The sequence below is a fragment of the Numida meleagris genome, chromosome 5 (genome assembly GCF_002078875.1).
Source record: "Numida meleagris isolate 19003 breed g44 Domestic line chromosome 5, NumMel1.0, whole genome shotgun sequence".
Classification (NCBI taxonomy): domain Eukaryota; kingdom Metazoa; phylum Chordata; class Aves; order Galliformes; family Numididae; genus Numida; species Numida meleagris.
The window spans coordinates 53,916,262-53,937,576 of NC_034413.1; the positions used below are offsets into that span (position 1 = coordinate 53,916,262).

General features: G+C 38.6%; 1 protein-coding gene across 7 annotated transcripts in view; it reads right to left on the reverse strand.

Annotated features, from left to right (window-relative positions):
* Positions 1 to 21,315, reverse strand: part of CSRNP3 (cysteine and serine rich nuclear protein 3) — a 91,645-nt gene that overhangs the window by 49,160 nt on the left and 21,170 nt on the right. For 3 of the 7 annotated variants that reach the window (XM_021400276.1, XM_021400278.1, XM_021400277.1), the window contains exon 2: positions 13,167 to 13,337. In XM_021400276.1, the coding sequence (XP_021255951.1) occupies positions 13,167 to 13,314 (148 nt within the window). In that variant the 5' untranslated portion in view covers positions 13,315 to 13,337. Of the gene's footprint in view, positions 1 to 1,790; positions 1,882 to 13,166; positions 13,338 to 21,315 lie in introns of those variants that run through there. The other 4 variants (XM_021400280.1, XM_021400283.1, XM_021400279.1 and 1 more) reach the window with 4 other exon arrangements.

The following is a 21,315-nucleotide window of genomic DNA, read 5'->3' on the forward strand; positions in this document are numbered from 1 at the left end:
GCACACCTATTAATTGTCAAACTTCCTTAAGATTTTTTCTTGCTAATAAGTCCTAGCTAAGCCTCCTCTGATCTCTAAAACCCATTAAAAGTTAATGAAGTCATGAAAGAACTCACCAGAATCCTGAGAAGAAAGTTACAGATGCCCCATTACAATGTAGATACTAAGCCTCAAAAGTTTTTCTTCAAGAACGATTGCACAATTAAGCCTTACATTGCGAGGTTTACTTATACACTATAAGTCAAATAAAGTTGTAGTTGTTATTATACTGCAGCACAAATGTACCACTTTTTTTTTTTTTTTTTGAAGATTTTCCCAAATTTTTACATATATATCCCATCTGTCTAGAGAAGGGCACATATTAACAGTGCCCTTACTCAGTTTGATGTGTAAATTACTTGGTACTTGAAAACTCCCCACAAACGCTCTCTCTGATGCAGTCAAAGGAATACTGGTCTATTTCCTTTCCAAATCCCATTTTTAATTGCACTCATCAGTGGAACGATGGTAGCAGTAAGGCTCATTTGGAAAGTTTTCCTGCAGTGTTTACCAACTTACTGACTTAATGGAGCACTCCTAAAGTCAACAGGACTGTTTTCTGTTGTGTGTGTTTAGTTTTTTAATTATAGTTCCACCTTCCAGCATGCTAAGCACACAAATGAGAGGAGCACTCTTCTTTATGAAATATGACTAGGGCAAAAGAAAAATATCTCAATATATAATCAAAAATCAGACTACATAATTTAAGGCTCCACCTACTGAAAGAAAGTCTTGTCTCAGTAGTGCACGATAAGGATAATCTAGGAAAGGTAAAAAGAAATAATATTTGTTTGTTTGACTCTGAAAATAACCAAGAGGAAAAAGGAATAAGTAACTGTGGTTGTGGAACACTGCCTGTGTGTGCATCCCCACAGGGTACAGTGCCGTACATAAGCAGAATACTACTACGTTTAGATCCACAGCTGTTCATGAAAAGCCAGTTTTAGTGTCTGCATTCGCATTCTGGTTTCAGACCTTTCAGGGTAAGAGTTAACTACACTCACACTTTCCAGTTTTTCCTTCATTAATATGTGTAACATTTAAAAATAACATTCTAACAACAAACACCTGAAAGAAAAACTGTACATGTTTTCTAGTACCTGAGTAAAAGATATAGTAAATTATGAACGTGTTATCTAAGAGATAGCTTTTATTTTCCTTTATTTATCAAGCATTTTAAATTACTTTGTGGTGAAGTTCTTATTATACCACACTGATTACTCACAGATCTTTGAACACATTTACTACTTTAGTTGGATAGCTCTTTGTGTTTGAATAAATCATATCCATTACTTCCAGTCTTGGGGGAAAAAATTGCATTATGATGTTATAAATTAAAATACAAACTTTGAAAGTACCTCTTCAGACAACTTAGTGTTTTCCAGAATATTAAGCAGCTTATACTTTTGCAAGCAAGTAAAGAAAGATGCAAAAATGCAACAGTTCATTCATTTACAAACACAGGCAAGAAGTTAAGAACATTTCTCCTGTAAAATCTAATGACATTGGAAGCTGTTGATGTATAATAACCCAAAAGCTTTTAGCATGAATTTTAAGCAATTTTAAACAAAGTTGCAGCTGGAAATTAGAATGTTTTCCCTAATGCTCTTCTAAAATTGCAGATAAAAAATCTCTGCAGAGATGTAAAGTATAGCACCACATTCTGTACCATCAAATGGTACCAAATTGAAATTGGGTCAGCATAACTGTATAGATAGATGCACGTGAATAAGTGCTACCATACTACTGACCTTGTGATCTCAAAGAAGGGCAGTTTCTCTCAGGAGATTTTTAGACCTCTGAAATCATGTTTTCAGTCTGTAGACATTTCCTTAATCTGTCCTTGAAAAAATGAAATTCATGTCTCATTACTGTTAAAATGATATCAACAAGCATTTAGAATTTCTATCAAATTATTAGTGATGCCTTACACAAACTCACAGAATAAACAACAAATTCAGTTTGTTTTTAACAAAAACAATACACATGAGGAAATAGGTTTCAGAAGTGCATGTGATTTACATGTATAAACCATCTAAGTTACTTTACCAAAATATTTAAGATTGATCTAAATTACTGACTAGCTTCTATACTGTATTTCAGACGGAGCAGATCTGACTTGTTTTAAATGAACATGCAACCTTTGAGCACAGGCAGTATGAACGTTGTGGTTCTGGTACACACTAGCCACTTCTGTTCTGACACAACAGGAAGTCTGAGCACCTAGGTGTCTGTCACTGAACAGAACAAAATTCAGGAACAGCAAGGACAATTAAACATTAGTGTTGCTTACCAAGGCAGGTGACAGACTTGCCATCTGTTGAAGCACTTAAAGCAAGGTTTCTTTTATTTTCAAGACTTATATCCAAAAATGTATTTTAGAAATAATCTCCACCAGACGTATATAGTGTACACGGACATGTGGCTACAGTAAAGGGAGAAGAAGGAAACAGGGGCACAAGCCAGTGAGGATTCTGGCCCTGCAATTACAGGTACTGATGTGCATCACTTTCTATTTTGTCCCTTAACACCTGTGAACCCACTTGGAAAAAAAACTTCGTATCTTGGCTGAGTATCTCAGTTTAACTTACAAAAGATCAGACTGGAATATTCATTTCAACATTTCCAAATGCAGAACCTGCTAACTGTGGTTTGACTGATCATTTCTCACCTTCTTCTGTGGCACTGAAAATTGAGCACAGCAGAGACAGGCTCGTGGCCAGAAGTAGCAGAGAGGTGCTTCAAATGTGTGTGGAAGGTATTTTTTGTTCATAGCTGGTTCATAGCAGTGTGATCATAAGAAGATATGTACAAATTCCAGACAAACCTCTGGCAATTTCCATCCCCTTCTTCAGTGCTGGGCAAGTTCCCCTAGCTGTAACTCTCTGGGCATTCAGTTCCTATACATTGTATTTACTATGACCTCAAGCTTTAGAGGTGGAACAACTGATACTTTTCTATTTAAGGCATGCTTAAGATTTTTTTTTTAGGATCAAACTAATTTTGAAAATAAGTTTTTGATCATGATAGAAGAATTTCAGGTGGTAATTTAAATCTGCATAATTAAGGCAAACTAAATCAATCCTCAAAACCACTAAGAAGTGCTTTACACTTCTTAGTGTTTTACTAAGTTTTACACAAACTGATTGATATTTCTTGACAATACTGTTACTGTTCTTGATTATCACAGTGTAGGGAAATGGATATGGTGCATGCAACTCAAGCTTTTTAGAGCAAGGAAAAGTTTAGCAAAACAAAACTGGTTTGTTTTTTGAGGTACACAAACAAAAGAGTCAGTAGCTAACTCAGTAATATACGACTGAAGTGATGAAAAGCAGCAAGCTATGCAGAATGGATTACACTGAACAGGCTGCATGAACTTCAGAGCAATAAACAGGGTTACAGAAGATGCACAGGCAGGGAGGGAAAGGGAGAAGTAGTGAAGAAACCAAAAGATAGTTCCAGTATCAGCTGCCAGATATATATGACATTGTCCGTATGAACAGCCCAACATCATGTGCAGAGACTGCAAATACAGGTAGTTGGAATCTGGATAGTCCCACCTCACCCTCTAGTAAGTCAATGTTTTAGCTTTTCCATCTTTAATTTCTATGAAAGAGTCCTTCATACTACAGAGAAAGCAAATTAAATACTTCAAAGTAGAACATGGGTTTTATCTAAATACCAGCAAACCCTGCCAAATAAAATTAATGCAAATCCTTTCTCTGTGAATCTATTTTAATAAATTTTTCTAAAAATTCATGCCTAGTGTACCTGTAAGCCATAGTTCTATGCAAATCACAATAGTTACTGCTCTACACTTACCCTTCTATGTTAATCTCACTGAGTGAAATGTTTAAAAATGCTACCTCATCACATACTGTCCTCTCTTCTGGTGGCTTTTTAACCCCAAACACCCACAGTACTATATTCTCTTTTATTTTGAGAAAATTCTCAATTCCTTAAAGGCCCTGACAAACTGAATTTACTGAAGCCAGAAGCATCACTGATACTTCACAGTGCTCAACAATTTGAGTAACTTTCTTCATACAGTAGCTTAGTGACTTGTAATGTTAGTCAAATAGGTAAATTCACAAGAATGAGCCTCTTCACTGCAAGCTATTAGAGCATAGACTGGTAGCTACATAAATACATTATTATAAAGTACTCTATAATTAATGAAAATGTGTTACAGTTTTCATAAGAACATATCATCAGACATGACAAAGGTGACAATTTCTACTAATTTTAAATAGTGGTGTAAAAATGAAATGATATCTCTGCTCCAAGATTTGCATGTACACTCCATACTATTCAAAACTGTGATATTATATGAGCAAAGTAACACATTAAAAGTGACAAACATTAGAATCTGATAGGTGTGTGTCATTTAAAAAAATTATCACAGAAACTTTCTCACTTTTTTGGTAAAATGTAGGTCACCTACAGTTTCCATAGCAACTACTGCTGCACTGTAGCTCTACAGATGACCACTGCCTATGGCTGCTTTCTTTGCTAGCAGGTGACGTACAAATAAAGCTAAGCCTACGTTAAAAAGAGAAAAAGCTAATCTAAGTGCTTAGAATTGCCCTTAATTTACTTGCAAACATAATTCCTGCTTTAACATTTTCAAAACTTTTTCCTAATATCCTTCAGTAGAAGCTACTCTACAAGCCAGGTGGAAACACACAGAAATTCATTTACAGTATTAAAAGGCTACTTGTTGTATGCACCAAGCCCAGACTCCCAAAAATGCAGACAATTAATTTTACAAGTTTACAAAAAAATATTTATACAGAGCAATGCACTGAACATCAGTAATACAGAAAGCTCAAAATGGACTCACGCTAGCTGAAGCTGTCTTTGATAAGAGCACAGTGAATTCTGTGACTGTATTCAGTATACATCACAAGTGGGACTTAATGGGTTGGCGTATGATAATCTTGCACACAATCACACAGCAGAACCCAGTAATATAACAGGAACGGAGCCAAGGATAAGAAAGGCTGAGGCCTCATCTGGGAGAACATGGTAAAATTTTCAGTCAATCTGACGGTGAAAATTCCTTTCTCACCACTACTACTCCAGGGCATGCAGAATTGGCGATTAACTCATCAAAATACAAAGACTCTGCATTAAAAAAGGATGCTAGCTGGCTTTGATAGTGAATTGGGAAACAGCAGGAGAAATCAATGTCTTTGACCAATCACAAGCGGTTTTCCCCTTTAAAACAGAGCCATTTCACTATTATGACGGTTCAAACAGAACCGGCTACTTATCATCATCATCATTTGTTAAAGGTATTATGAAAACTCTGAAACAAGCTTTAAGGTCTGGATGCCATCCACACACAAATGTGGTGGAGTAGTACTGGTAGTCCTATATACAGTTAGAACACCAAAAACATTACACATTCAGTAAACAGAAAAATGACAATCAATAGCGTTGAATGGCATAGAGAAGATTGTGATATTTTGCCAGTTTCAGAAGTTCCTCAAATACTACACTTAATAGAATTACATGCATTTCTAAGATGAACAGAATAGCATCTTGGCATGTGTCAAGTTTGCTAGCAGTTTAGCTAGCAAAAAAAAAAATAGCCTCTTTAGGGGTCACTGCTAGAAAAGCAAATCACTGACTTGCAGGAGGTGCCCTTTAAAGACAGGGCTGCTAATGAAGAACTGTGTCCTGAACTGTTCCTAGCAGCTCTGATAAGTCACAACTAAGAATAACAGTCTTCCTTTTTTTTTTTTTTTTAAACATCTCTATTCAAATATACGTGAAAAAGGTAGGAATCTTCTGCAAGTTTGTATGAGGTAGGCACCATTCTTACAGATCTGCCTTGCAGCTTGTTCCCCTCATTGTACAACTGGCATACTTTCCATCCCAATATATTGGACTCCTCTACACCTGCTTCTGATCAGTCACAAGGCTCTCCTCTAGCAAAATACTCCAGTTAAAAACAATGAATTTACTCCCATGTCTCAGGAGGTACTCAGCATCCTAGTGCTTCATTCATATTTCCTAGGCTTAAATAATGTATTCCATACACAAACAATGTAATTTGTTTAAAGCACTAATTCTAACCATCTTTAAAGGCTGGCATTAAAAGCTATAAACCAGTATAGAATGCAGAATTTGTACTAAATGTGTGAAATGAAAAATGGCACTAGATTAAAAAAAAAAAAGAGGATATTATAGGAGTCTTTCTGAAGCTTCATTTGCTTTGTAAGAGCACAAAAAAAAATCCAAGGGAAGCTTCCAAAGGGCCACTGGGACTCTCAGCAAGAAGAAAAGCTGGCATTAGGACAGAGCAGTCTTGAAAAAGAAAGCATCAAGAAATTTCTTCAGATAAAAATAAAGCTATTAGAAGTTATAAACTGATAACAGAAAAATCCTTTCTCCTTCTTTCATGATTTGATTCATCAATGATTTCCCTACAGAATCTAACATAATAGTATCGGACCACCCAAGCTTTCACTAGAATCCAAATGTCATAATGTTTCCTCACGTCTCAGAAGCAGAACGGTTACAGTTAGCACTCAAGATATCTAAGTTTTTACCTCTAGGAAACATGTTTTAAAATTCTGATATTATTTGTCAAAGACTGTGGAGAAAGCCGGCACTAAAATAAAGCCCACTGACATAGAATCATAGAATCACAGAATCACCAAGGTTGGAAAAGACCTACAAGATCATCCAGTCCAACCATCCACCTATCACCAGTAGTTCTTACTAAACCATGTCCCTCAACACAACTTCTGCATGTTCCTTGAATACCTCCAGCGTCGGTGACTCCAACGCCTCCCAGAGCAGCTCATTCCAGCACCTGACCACTCTTTTGGAGAAGCAGTATTTCCTAATACTGGGAAGCCTGAATCTCCCCTGGCGCAACTTGAGGCCATCCCCTCTAGTCCTATCACTACTTACAAGAGAGAAGAGGCCGACTCCCAGCTCACTACAACCTCCCTTCAGGTAGTTATAGAGAGTGATAAGGTCTCCCCTCAGTCTCCTCTTCTCCAGACTGAACAATCCCAGCTCCCTCAGCCGCTCCTCATAATGCTTATGCTCCAGACCCCTCACAGGCTTCATTGCCCTTCTCTGGACACACTCCAGGGCCTCAATGTCTTTCTTGCATTGATGGGCCCAAAACTGGACACAGTATTCGAGGTGCGGCCTCACCAGTGCTGAGTACAGAGGAACAATTACTTCCCTACTCCTGCTAGCAACATTATTTCTGATACAAGCCAGGATGCCATTGGCCTTCTTGGCCACCTGGGCACACTGCTGGCTCATGCTCAGCTGAGCATCAACCAATACCCCCAGGTCCGTTTCCTCTACACAGTCTTCCAGCCACTCTGCCCCAAGCCTGTAGTGTTGCCCGGGGTTGTTGTGGCCAAAGTGCAGGACCTAGCACTTGGTCTTGTTCAACCTCGTTCCACTAGCTTCAGCCCAGCAATCCAGCCTGTCCAGATCCTTCTGTAGGGCCTTGCCACCCCCAGGCAGATCGACACTTCCTGACAACCTGGTGTCATCTGCAAACTTACTGAAGGTGCACTCAGTGCCCTTGTCCAGGTCATCAACAAAGATACTGAAGAGGGCAGGCCCCAGCACTGACCCCTGGGTTACACCACTTGTAAGCAGTCTCCAGCTGGATTTAACTCCATTCATCACCACCCACTGGGCCCAGCCCTCCAGCCAGCTCCCTGCCCAGCAAAGAGTGTACCTGTCCAAGCTATGGGCTGCCAGTTTCTCCAGGAGAATGCTGTGGGAGACAGTGTCAAAGGCTTTGCTGAAGTCTAGGTTGACCACATCAACAGCCTTTCCCTCATTCACCAGGCGAGTCACTAGATCATAGAAGATCAGGTTGGTCAAGCAGGACCTGCCCTTCATGAACCCATGCTGACTAGGCCTGCATGCTAATCTCAGGGTTTCTCCAGAAAATTATGGGAAAGACTAGTTCAAATCCAAGCTTAAAATTAGCTGAAAGGAAGAACTTTAAAGACTGGAGGTTTAGGTACATTCCTCTTTATCAAGAGAAGCACAGTCATTGTGATTTCATGTTTTTAAAACAGTATATACATGATACAGGTGAGAGAAAACAAACTTCATATTCTGTAAGTGATTTTCATGCATTTGTAAAATTATTTAGTTATTTTGTACATCAGAATGTACTAAAACTACTACTAAACTAGTAGCTTAGATCTGATGTACTACTTTAATCATTTATATATATATATATGCACACATTATTTTGCATCAAAAATCAAAGACAAACTACAAAGTTTAATTTTTGGCAAATCTCACAGACAAGGGCAGATTAGCAAATCTCATTTCATATGTCACGTTACCATCAGTATGTACACCTGAGTGCAGACCAGGGTTTGCACAACTGTAAGGTGCTTTTCTCTAGCAAATACAGAACTGTAAGTGCTACAGAATCCCAATCAACATTTTCCAGTAATTTTCTAATGTGTTTTCAAAATACACTCTGTATATCATTGTAATGAAAGAGGATGAGTCACTTTTACTAAGAATTTACAAACTGTCAGAGCACTAAATTCCTCTGATCTTGATAAAGCTGGCTCATTCTGTTCACTAGCCCTACCTCTTTCCCATTTATGAGCCAGCCAATCTGTGGCCCTTTCTGCAAGCTGACATATTTGCCAAAGAAAATCTGTTAGCGCTTTCTTGCTCTTACTCTAAAACACCCTGTTGCTTGTCAAACTCCTCCTGCCTCAGGGAACCTCTTCTCTTTTCATTCATATATGATACAATTAACAAGCTGCCTTTCTTCCCCAGTAGCTCTCTATGAGCTCCTCTGTGTATTTCCACTAATTGTTCACCAGTGGATTCCAAGGACACTTTCTGTTCTCTTGTAATCCAGCAAGTCACTGTCTTGTTCTCTCCTCCTCCTTTTTTTCTTTTTTGACTCCCACCTGATTGAATTCCATCATTACTCACCAAGAGCCATTTTGCTGATGACTTACAAAAAATGCTAAACAATCTCAGAGAACAACCTGCTGCACTGCTTTGAGCCATACCTTGTTCATTCCTTTAAGTATTAACTTATAATTATTGATAATTATAAATTATCAATAATTTTCCAGAAAGTTATTCAGCAATGGTAGCAGGGTTTTCTTCTTAACTGTTCTATCTGAAAAATTATTATATGTGGAGTCTGCCACAAGCAGGTATCCTTATTTAAGCAGTAATTCAATTCAATTAGAACACTGCTCAATGAAGAACATCTTGATGTGTTCACTACGCTCTGTTGACAGAAAAATACTGTACAGTCCAAAAACTGTTTCAGCACTTCACTCTTACTCTTTACCAATCAAAAAAATCACAGTTGTCATAGAAACTGTAAAAACTGAAGTCAGTCATGACAAAACAATGGGATAATGGAAAATGTCTGCTGGCTCAGGTTTTCAGGTTGGAAATGCCTCAGTGCATTTAAATGGAGAGTCAGGTAGTTCCTCACATCTTGTAGCAACAAGTGTGATTATTACTTTTAATAATCTGGTCAGAGTCTAGAAAGCAATAGTATAATTCTTGTTTTACACACTGGTTATACTAGATGCTCGAAGACCCTTCCCAAACAATTCAGCATGAGCCTCTGAGTTAAGGAGACTGACTGAATTTCTTTGATTCAGGCTCTAAGATATTCTGGAGTGACTTCTTGCCACTGTTCTTAACGTTCCTACAATCTCATTTTCAGCCTTTCAGACCAAGGCAAGTCAAACACTACTTTAGAAACACACACTGCCATTAGTTTCTGCCTCTGACATATTCTATTCAGAAAAATAACAAGCTGCAAACCTCTGCCACAACCCACGAAGGTCCAGCTCCATGCAAAACATTATTTTAGGTTCTTCACATGCAACACATCAGTACTCTTTGACTCGTTACTCTTGACTAATAAAGGCTGCAGGAGCCAGCTCTACCACCTTGAGCCTAACCACAGACCAAAACCCACACACAAGCGGTCTTCTAGCCTTTTAATGGAACCACCTGACACCTGGTGATTACTAATTGACAGGTGTGACCCACTGCAGGCATTGCCCTTTAAGCAGATACTATCCTTCTGAAAAGAAAATAATCATAATACACAAGAAAAATTGCTAGGCTGGCCCTATTGCAAGTGCATAAATTAAGTGTCTTTTAACACTCCACTGCCTCCCTTTGCCTACGGATTATAATTAGCAGAAAGGGTACAGTTTGCAACATGCTTCATCAATCTACAGAAGGTTAATAGACATTAATCAGATAAACTTTCCCAGCTGCGCTTAAGTTTGGGCCAGCACAAATTCCTGTCAACTTCCCTAACCATGAGTTTAGAAGGAAGTTCTGATTTAAAACAAAGTGAAATCTTGCTTCCAATAAAATGAATAGCAAACAATGAGTGAAAAAGTAAGCTTTCTTCAAGGGATTAACAAATACCATTCACCCTTCCATTACAAGAATGGCATGAATTAATTTGCTTACATAGCACAGTCATCCTATCAGAAAAGAACTGCTTGATTCACACAAGCAATCCTTTAATCTTTGGGTGGGATGGAAGGGAGGAAGAGAGTTACCAGAATGGTAGTCAATAACACGTATGAAATGCTGTAACTTCTCACTCCTTGGTTCTATGGCAAGTTTTGCATCTGAAGTACCACTTAACATTTCTATACACCATTAGTGCTTTTGCTACTCTTGTACATACACAGATATACAAACAAATATATAATATACAAACTTTTTTGAATTACATATACATTTATGCACATACACCCCAATGCTTTTTGGAAACTATAAATATATACAAACACGTACACTGACATACATCATTATTTACTGAAATAGGCACATACATTTCCATGGATGCTACTGGGGAAATGAAAACCAATAAAATGCTACTGTAATCTTTTATATGCTTTGGATATGTCCAACATTTACTTCTGATCAAAATATGTGACCACAGGAAAACAAATAAAAGTATTAAAGTAAAATGTTGAGTATTAATTATTAACAGCAGTCTTAATCAATGTTTAGCTTATGAAATACTGTTATATTATTACGTTCCACTATCACAAAGAATTGCTGTGTACTGACAGGAATTACTGGAGCTCATGGCATAATAGAGGATTTTTCAGATTGCAGTTGAGTGTCTCAGAAGTCCCTTGGAGAAGCAATGAATCTGCATATGTACTGACAAAGAAGAGTGAGAAGAATTCATATGAATCTTCTGAGATTTTTCTGAACAGCACATTGGCTTTGGGCACGCAATAGAAGTACAGACTTCAGGGAACATGTGTACAGCATAAAACACACCACTGCATAAAGTGGGCCGAAAAGGAAAGAATCCAACTGATGTCAGATGAGGTCAGAGCAAATACACTTTATATATTCTAAAAACCTGCTGTTATACATATAGCATGTGCTATAGCTGCATACAGCAGCAAGCCATGTTTTCACGTTTTGCCACGTATTTAAATATTGCCCAACCTAATCCTGCAAGTTTATCACTTCTTTTTTAATTTGTGAATATTCTTATTTCAACTCGTGCACTGAGAGATCTTGAGCTGCTAATAAATTTTAACATCTGGGTTTTACAGAAGCTGATGACTAGTAGAGAACAATAGCAAGAGAAGACGGGAATCTGAAAATGACAATTACCAGTATTTGGTTGAAAAGAAATGTTCTGATACAAAACACAAAATTTCAAATCCTACTGTACAAGAAAGCCTTATGCAAGCAGAAGTCTGTGATCACTTCAATAAACTCTTTCTCCCCAGAAAATATAGAAGTATACTTCTAAAAACAATTGTTTTAGAAAAATGTTTTCAGATCATACCACTGATTTCTCTTTGTGGAAACAAATAGGAAGTAACCACAAGTACCTCAGCTAATTTGTATCAATTATCACATTTTCATGGACTACAGATCCAATTCTTCGATAAAAACACCACTGTAAAAAAAAAAAAAAAGAATACATGACTTCTATTATATCGTCCAAGATTCAGCTAAGAACAGCCATGTTCCTCAAATTCAAACTTTGTTTATTTCTACTTCACAAAAAAAAAAAAACCCTACTTCAGTCAGTTTCTTCTGTGATTTACAAAGTCTGCTGTTGTAGCAGTCATGGATTTTTGTTTCTTTGTTTTGCGTATTTGTTTTTTCCTCTCACAAAAACCTTACAAAATAGTTACCCACACTGAGTTGGATTAAAGTATTGCCATTGCCTATAGAAACCACAAGCAAGTAGGTCTGTTAAGAACGAAACCATGAAACCGAAAAACAAAAACCACATAAAAATGGAAAACTGGCCAAAGCTAAGCAAAATAAATGTATCTGCACCATGCCCTGAAGCCTATTTGCTAGACTAAAGCACTGGCAGACTGCCAAGTGGAAGAAATTCCAGACTGAAAACCATATTGCTAAGCTCAGAGAGTTCAAGTTCAAGAGCCAACAGCAAAAGCCTAAACACAATCAGAGCAGGGTAATGAGTTGGGGGTAGAGGAGGGGGGGTCCAACTTCTCATATCTACCTGCGTGTCACATCATCTCAGTCTTTGTTCTTCTCACTACCATTCTAATTTCAGTGAGAAGCCTAGAGAAAATCTGTGTTTCAAAACTCACTCTACTAGCTGCTGTCTGCATTCTGTTCTTCGACCGTATCATACAGACATCAGGTATGACTATAACACCTTCTCAGAACATGTTATCCCTCTGCTCCTGTAAAAGGTACAAGACTGAGGCTCAGGTGACAGGATGAGTGATTATAGGGATCAGATGCCTGATATGCAAGAGATAGTGCAGGCTACTCAGCACTGAACAGACAGGATAAAGCAAAAACACTGGCCTCATAACTCAGTTACTGCCAATTTTTCCTCTTCCTCAAAATTATCGCCCATTTACTTAAAAGATTTCATATTCCCTAGTTGTAACTAATATGGTATAAAAGTGAAGATATGCACTCTGACAACTACTAACTTTTACCAAAAAAAAGACTACAGAAATGCAGTAAAACAGAAAAAAAAAAAAAACAAGCTTGTCAATAAATGCAGGTAGCCTACACTGTATATCTTCAAAGTTAAGTAGAACTTTTCTGGATGCCTTATACATCGCTTTTGTACTTACGGGCAAAATGATTAGAAGCTGATGGGTGGACATTGCTTCCACTGTCAGCGCTTTCGCTGCTAGAAATGTCATCATCTGAATCCCACATACAGGAGCAAGGTGAGGTGCCACTAACTTCTTCAAACTTCCTCTTTAAGATTCCACTCATTGCTGCAATGCTGTCACATGCACCTGTAACAGGAACAGAGGTAATGAAGCATTGAAACACCTGCCTGCTGTCCAGGTCTTCTGATTTATATCACCTGGAGAAGTTTATATATTATTCTGATACCCCTACCTTTAGTTAAGTGGCTCCTTACCATGGGTTTTTACACAACTTTTGCTGTAAAAGTTGTCCAGAACACATTCCAACTCTATTACAGTCAGTCTTTTCTTCTTAAGACAGAAAATGCTATCTGTATTCTACCAGAACAGTCAACATTCTATAACTAATTTTCAGGCATAAAACTAAATAATAAATATTTCACTTTATGCTTTGTTCAATCATCAAGCACACATAATCAAATATAATTCAGTAGAAATGCATATTCACACAACACTTAAAAACTTTCTTGGCACCTAGAAGCATTACATGACAAAATTCAGTATTCATCACCAAGTATGGTTTAGAAAGAAATGCTCAGCACTAGGAAATGCTCACATTTTCAATTAGATTTTAGAGCATGAGATACTTAGCATCTTGTCAGGCCAGCCGCTGCAAACACTGTTCTGGAGTCATTTAGCAATTTTAATTTATGCAGAAGTTTCTCGTGGAGCACTTAGAATATTCAGATATTCAGAGTAGTGGCACATACATAGACCATTTCCATTCATACAAGTTATGTGTCATGGGACTGAATCTATCCTTATGAGCTTTGCTTTCTAACAATACTGCCCAATACAGCCAGAGTCATGCTGACCATGCTTTGTTGTTTCCCTTTCATTTAAAATACCTGACCTTTTTATCCCTACCTATGGAATACTAAGTGAAATCAAGATCAAAATAATATAATGTATATTATAAAAATATAATTCCTAGATCATTTTAATGCATCTAACAGGCTAAACAAATTTTTTTTCCTATATCTTTAATTTTTTTTTTTTTAAAGTTTACTGTCAGCATCATCACTGATTGCATCCTTGTGATGTACTTAATTGCAAGATCTTAATTTAAAAGTTACCGATAATATCTGCTCTCTGACTATACTAATCAGTGGAAAGTTGCTGTAAATAACTGGGAAAAAAAAATTTAAAAAGCTGATGCTTGATCCTTCCAAGCATATAGTAGCAAAAATTCTTCTGAATGTCACTTGCCTTCAGCTTCTATAAGCTTCCAGTTCAGTTTATTTTATAATGAAGTGTTTTCCTTCACTAAATTTCATTCTACCTTTATGGATGTGTCTAATGGAGAGAAAAGATTTCAATATAGATGTGGAATGCTAAGATAATGCAACATAATGATAGGAACAAGTGCTGCATTATATGATCTTCAACATCGAACTTATTTGCAGAGCTTACTAAAAATTTATTATTAGGTTCTAATACTGTCAGTCACACAGTTTTAAATGAATATGACTGTCATGATCTTCTCAACTTCTTTTACTATTTACAAAAAAAATTGTTTTCCTGAAAGGGATTTATTCAGGCTAAAGACATGACAAGCAGCACATGCTTAGATCTCAACCTTTGCCCTTTTCTCCAAAAATAAGTAACTATATGCTGCAAAGAAAGAAATATTATATTTTTATCCTGAAGACAAGGAAAGGATCATCCTGTATCACCTTACAGTTTATAATAACATTAGGAAAAAAAAGAATACATACCTTAAATACCTTACGCTGTTAAGAAACAACAATTAACCCCACTTAAAAAAAGAAAACAAACAACTGACACACTGAAAACCTAAAAAAATGGAAAAATGGAGTGGGGGCAGAAAACCCGAAAAGACAGAGTCAGAAATAACTCTTCCAAACTGCCCTCCATGTCCTCACTGTATCTCTTGCCAACCACCTTTTCCACTGCTTCCTGCAGAGCATACAGCACTGAATTTGCGAAATCACAATTATTTCCATGGCAACAGCCTGCAATATCAAAACCAAAGGATTATAGCTTGACTGCAGAACAGGGTAAAGAAGCAGCTGGAGTGTGAGAAAGAAAATGCTTACACTGAAACATCTCAGTGAAAAGGCAGAAAGAGTAAGAAAAGGGCTGATAGAGTTTACTGTGCAATCAAAACCTAGGTCAAACCCATGTCTAAGTATATTGAAATCGCGGCTACAGAAGTCTTAAAGCTCCAAGTCCAAAGAAGCTCTGTCATAAGTGCACTGCAAGGCAAACCTAATAGCTATAATCATCACTAGTGTGCAGACTTCACAAAGAGCTGATTTCATAGCCTGAAATGATTTCCAGACTAAAGCCTTTCTGCCAGACATTGTCTTCTGCAAGTACACCACACATTGCCTAGATGACTAACATGCAACTTGCACCTCAGTAAAGCTGTCACAGATGGTGAGAGTCTTAGTAACCATAACTGTTTACAGTTAGTAGCAGAAACAACTATTTTTTTTAACAACAAAGGGTTTTAAATTTCCTTGCATAAAGCATAGCCCACATTTGCATCAAGCGTCATGAGCTGGTAGCAGTAAAGCCATCTTATTTTCTGCAATGAACCCTACTATACAATTTCCAGGATCCCTAGAACTAACATACATATTAGTTCCAGACTCAGCTAGCTGGTACAGATAAGCCAGAGTATAAGGGAGCACTGCAGAAGATGAGTATCATCACGAATTTAGGTGCTGCCACTTGTTTAGGATCTGTTGATTTGCGTGTCTCTGGTATCAAGTCTCTGCAGGAAAACAGTAGATAGGGGAAAGGAAAGATACTTCCATTATTGAAGAGCATGGATATCATGCAAATGTTATCTGTTTGTACACACTATGTACTAGTGGGAGATTCCTTCAGAATCACGTCTGTATCAACAGCTGCCATTCCATAAGCCAATATTCTTCAGAAAGAAGCACATCTGCACAGGACATAGGCATGTTCAACATGATACACTTAACTCATACCTCATTTACACAGACATCACACTACTTGTATTCTGATGCAAGCACGGTGGTATACAGTGCTGCACTGCTTATCCGAGTGTTATTTTGTACTCTGTTGATCCCAGTGGAAAACAGAGTAAAGAAGCAGTCCAAATTCTGACAGCAATGAAACTACAAAGTTTGTGATATCTGTAAGGGTTCCCAAAGACCAGAATCAAGGAATGAGGACAGGGAACTCTAAATGAATTGTTACAACTAAACCAGTAGTTTCAGATTTTTGGGAATCAAACTGAAGCAACTACAGTCACAAAGAAATCCAAAGCCAGCCTGATCTTAAGACTATACAGGTTCTGGGGACAAGACAAGACACCAAACACTTATTTAAGTTGAACTTTCAATACATGAATGGAAAGTAGAAGTTTGAAGTACTACAGCAGCATGTATATTCTGAAGGTGCATATTTCTGCACAGAATCCAGCACATTAAAAAAAGTACATGACTCTACAGAAAACAATGTCATGTGACTAAGAAAAGTAGATGTGTAGAATACATTAAAATTTGAATTAGAAAAGTAGTAAGTCACTATGCTTGGGATCCCAGAAAGATAACAAGAGCTCCAGCCTTCAGAGGCGAACTCTGAGACAACAACCCATTCCAATCAGAGATCCACCGCAGCAAACTGCCAGTTTAGGTGAAAAGGGAAGAGTCCAATTAAAACCAGACATTTGTGGATAATTATTATATAGGAGCTGTCTAACAGCCAAGACTGACTTGGGCCTGCATCCTGCTGTCTCACACAACTGATGACAAGCAGGCACTGGAAGCTTTCCTGTCTGTTGACGTATGCTTCACAACAAAGTCCTCTGCAGTGATGCAATGCAGCATCCTCTGCCACGCTCCTCACCATGCCAACAGGGCACTAAAATGCACCAAGGCTAAGCAAAGCTGAGACAGAAGGAGAAATATTAGAACAAGGAAAATTGGCCACGTGTGCACTGTTGCGAGCTGTAGGTCAAACGCCAATGCCTGACACAGACAAGGATTCTCTGAGGAAAGGGCAACTTGCCAGAGCAGAAGCATGATGCATGCTTGCTGGGAGAAGGACCTCTTTCCGAAACGCCCTCATCCATCTTTCCTCTTTTTCTCTGAAAAGAGTAGAAGTAGAACAGAGTAGTGCTACGAAGAGCACGTAGCCAGGCCTGGGACGGCATGCTGGCAAGGCGAGGCCCCACAGCACCATGACAACAGGCCGGCCCTGTGGTGCCCAGCCTGAGCAAGGAGCTTGCAGCCAGCAGTACTGCTGGGAGAGAAAGTCCCACCTGAGTGCAGACGTATTTAAATCAGTCACACTGCTACCTGTAACCTACAGAGTAAAATAATGCAAAAGCCTGGCTGTATTGACTCCTTCTAGTGCCTGAAAGGGCTGACAATTTTAGAAAACCACAGTAACAATCTCATTGCAGGAGTCCTTTAGAAAGCAGCTATCTCCAGATACCAGTGAAAAGCCCCAGAAAAGCTGTGTTAGAATTGCTGGTGAGTGGAAGGGAAGGGTGGTGATGCATTGCTTCCTGTGGTCTCAGGAGCAGCTTTTTCTTCACCTGCTGCCCCTGAAAGACATGCTGCCAAGCCAGCTCCACACACCGTTAGCTGTCACCCGCAGTCCTTCACTGGAACCCACAGACAACAAAAAAGCAAAACAAAAATACAATCCACAGAACAAAAAGTACTGGTACCAGGTCGGGTAGACAGAACGTGGAGAGGAAAAGGCGTTACTCCTAACTTGCACTTCTGCTATTGCTTTGAAATGTGCTATAAGATACTAAGAAAACAGCCAACAAGCTGCGATATGGAAATAGGGAATTCATAAAATCTTTGCTTCATGACAAAGAGACACTCCTCCTAGTCACAATCTACAAAGAAATGACTGTGTTGCAAAATTTAGCACCAGATATATATACAGCTCATTTATCACCATATGGGTAACTGAAAAAGTATGGAATACACCTGTGAAGACACAGACATAAGTATGTATCAATGTACCACAGGTAACAGCCAAAACAGAAAATCAAACAGATATGAAATAATGAAATAGGTCCCTGTCTCAGATTATGCATCTTTATGTTCACTAGGGGAAACATACTGCCTGAAGCTCCAGTAAGAAAAAAAAACAAACCCCAAACAAACAAAATAAACAAGAGAAAAAGTCCAAGAACACAAAGGCATCTTGGTTAAAAAAAAAAAAAAACAATCTTTTCTTTCATTCTCTTATGAAACCTTACTTCAAACTGATTCCTTCTTGAGAGCTGATCACATACATGATAAAACCCACCTGGATAAAAATTCTTATCTGGAAATAAAAATAAATGGCAGGCAAACAAAGTCTTAATACATGAGTTACACAGCATCTTGCCTTGACTCAAATGTATCGACTGGAAGCAAGGAAAAAATTAGACAAGGTCTGGAGTAGCAATACAGATTTGCTTCTGAACAAAAACCTCTCCTATGTAGATGACTGCAAACAGAACAGGAGGATGCAGAAAACAGATGTTACACATAAAACATTTCTGCTCAGTACTCATCGCAAACAACTCCCACCCACTGGCCAGTCAGCATGTGCTATAAGATGCTAGGGAGACTTGGCAAATCATTTCGCAGTTAAATCATGAATATTGACGCCCACAAGCAGAGACGTTTGGATTATTTGTTGTGATTAATACTGTTTTTGCATTTAGGTTTATTTATTAGCTCACAAACAAAACTTGATATATTTTTAAGATATTTTTCTTACCTGCTGGAAAACACCAGTAAGAGTTGAACTAATCAAGGCATTTGCCTGGTTACACAAATCACAGTTCATTATTTTGCCCTTTGTATAACTGACAGTTTTTAAAGGGGAAAGAGTCAAAACTGAAAGCATCTATAGTGACAACATTGCTCACACAAAGAATACCATTTACTTGTGAAAATTACTATTCGTGTAAAGGACTGCATTAACGCAGACACAAATCCATTTGCATGAATGCTTGCAAACGGGGAACAGCAGAGATACAAGAACATGAATCAAACAGCTGTTCAGAATTCAAATTTATGTTTACAATACATGTTTCGGTGTATTTGGCAGCTCTAATCACAAGCACCAGTTGTCAGAGGTAGGCTCTGATAATTTCACAAGTACAATCCATAAAAATTAAAAATACAGCAAGATAATTCCACTTAGAGACTACTGCATGGGCACAGGGAATACTGTTAGTATAATCTTATTCATAAATTGGTGCTTACAGCAGGGGTCAGTTACACAGACATAAACTAGGAAAAGTCTTTGCTTGCTTTTGACTAGCTAAACCCACAATACTAAGTAAATCCTATAGGAATACGGCTGTGCAATTCAACCTGGGGAATCTGTTCCAACACTGCAAGCTAAATCCTGCCAAGCCTGCTCTTTGCAGGGCTTCTATACTATTGCTTTAGAGCACTCCTGATTTCACACTTGAGCACTAATCCACGAATCTTCCAGACTGCCTACACATTACTGCACGCTTCACTGTACACGCCAACTAGCTCCACTGGCAATGAACTTAGAATGCCGAAGGGATGCTGACATATGCTCACCCTCCTGTCTACATGTTGTATGGATGTAACAGTGAGTGGCAGTTCTGTACCCCTTCATTCTTCAGCAGTATCTCATAAAGTTCTACACACACCAAGTGTGCAAATATCCCCTCTTCACCACCCAAATACAAAGTGTTCATACATAGCAGCATTAAAGCAACCTTCTGATGTCTGAGTTGAACAGCTGCAGGAAACACATAGTTCTGCAAACAGAAGAAAATTCTAGGCTAGCTCTCCTGGGCCTTCTCTCAGCATGCTCCCTGAAGAGCAAAGAGAGATGAGTAAAAGGCAGTGCTAATTCAACCAGACATCCAGGAACTTTGCGTTCAGCTGCAGGGTGCAACCTGGCAGAAGTGGATTCAGAGGCACTCAACCAGAGAGGCGGCCTTCCCACGCAGATGAGATTTGCCCATAGAAGCCATACAGTCTGACACACTGTTTCACTCTTAACAGTTTTCTAAGTGTGTTGTTGCATCAAAAACCACTTCCAACAGAGCAAAAGATGCATAGAGGGCACTGAGTCCTATGGGCAAGCAGGAGATTCGGGAGAAAGTCAAGCCGCAGCAGGGTCACAAATTCAGGCTCATGACACCTAACCTTCACGTAAGTCATCTAAGAGAACGTTAGCTGGGTCTGTCATGGGATCTCCACCAAAGTTTTCAGGTAATACCACCAAAGACCTGGTGCTGACCAGTTCTCTTCTGCAAGGTTTTAAGTTTTGATGATGAAATCTCACTAATTAAAATCTTCTCATCAAAAGCATTGTGGAAAGTTTTCTCTCACTTCTGCTTGAAGAAAACAAAACAAAAGAAAAAAAAAAACAGTGCAATGTATTTGGCCTCCCTTTCTGAAGTATCTTTACCCCAGAAGAAACTTTCAAATTCCTATGAGGGCTCCCAGGAAAGGCTTATTACTTTTTTTGCTGTTCTGCTGAAGGACAGGGTGTGCCAGAGCTCTGGCTAGGAGGCATCAACCATCCATAAAATTGAAATGTGGGAGAAAGAGCCAGACACTGCCGTTAAGTCCCACTGACTTCTACAGATACACAGCCTTATAAAGAACAAACACAAAGACGATGGGAAGAAATGCTCGGTCTGCTATACGGGGCATGGCACGCTAGCAACACATTCGTATTGCACCTCTTTGCAAAAAAGACAGTATCTGGTTTGCTGAGCCTCTCCCTAGAATTCCCTGGCTGGAATGAGACTAAGCCCAGTAGCAGCATTTTTAGCATGCTTTTGGAGCAGAGCTTTTGCATTAAGCTGCTCCCAGCTACATGAAGAGCAGTAGGGCCTAGGTCTGTAGTGGAAACTGGAAATACCAATAATTTACAGAGTGCTGGAGATGAGTGTTCTTTAATTTAAATTTTGTCCACATTAGTAGGCAGTCACATTACTATGCACACTGCAACCCACCCTCATACAATTTCAGTAACGAACTTCCACACTGTTCTTTTGTGGACATCAGTCTCACATACTGCCAGCTGAGAAACAGCACAAGATGGCAGGATA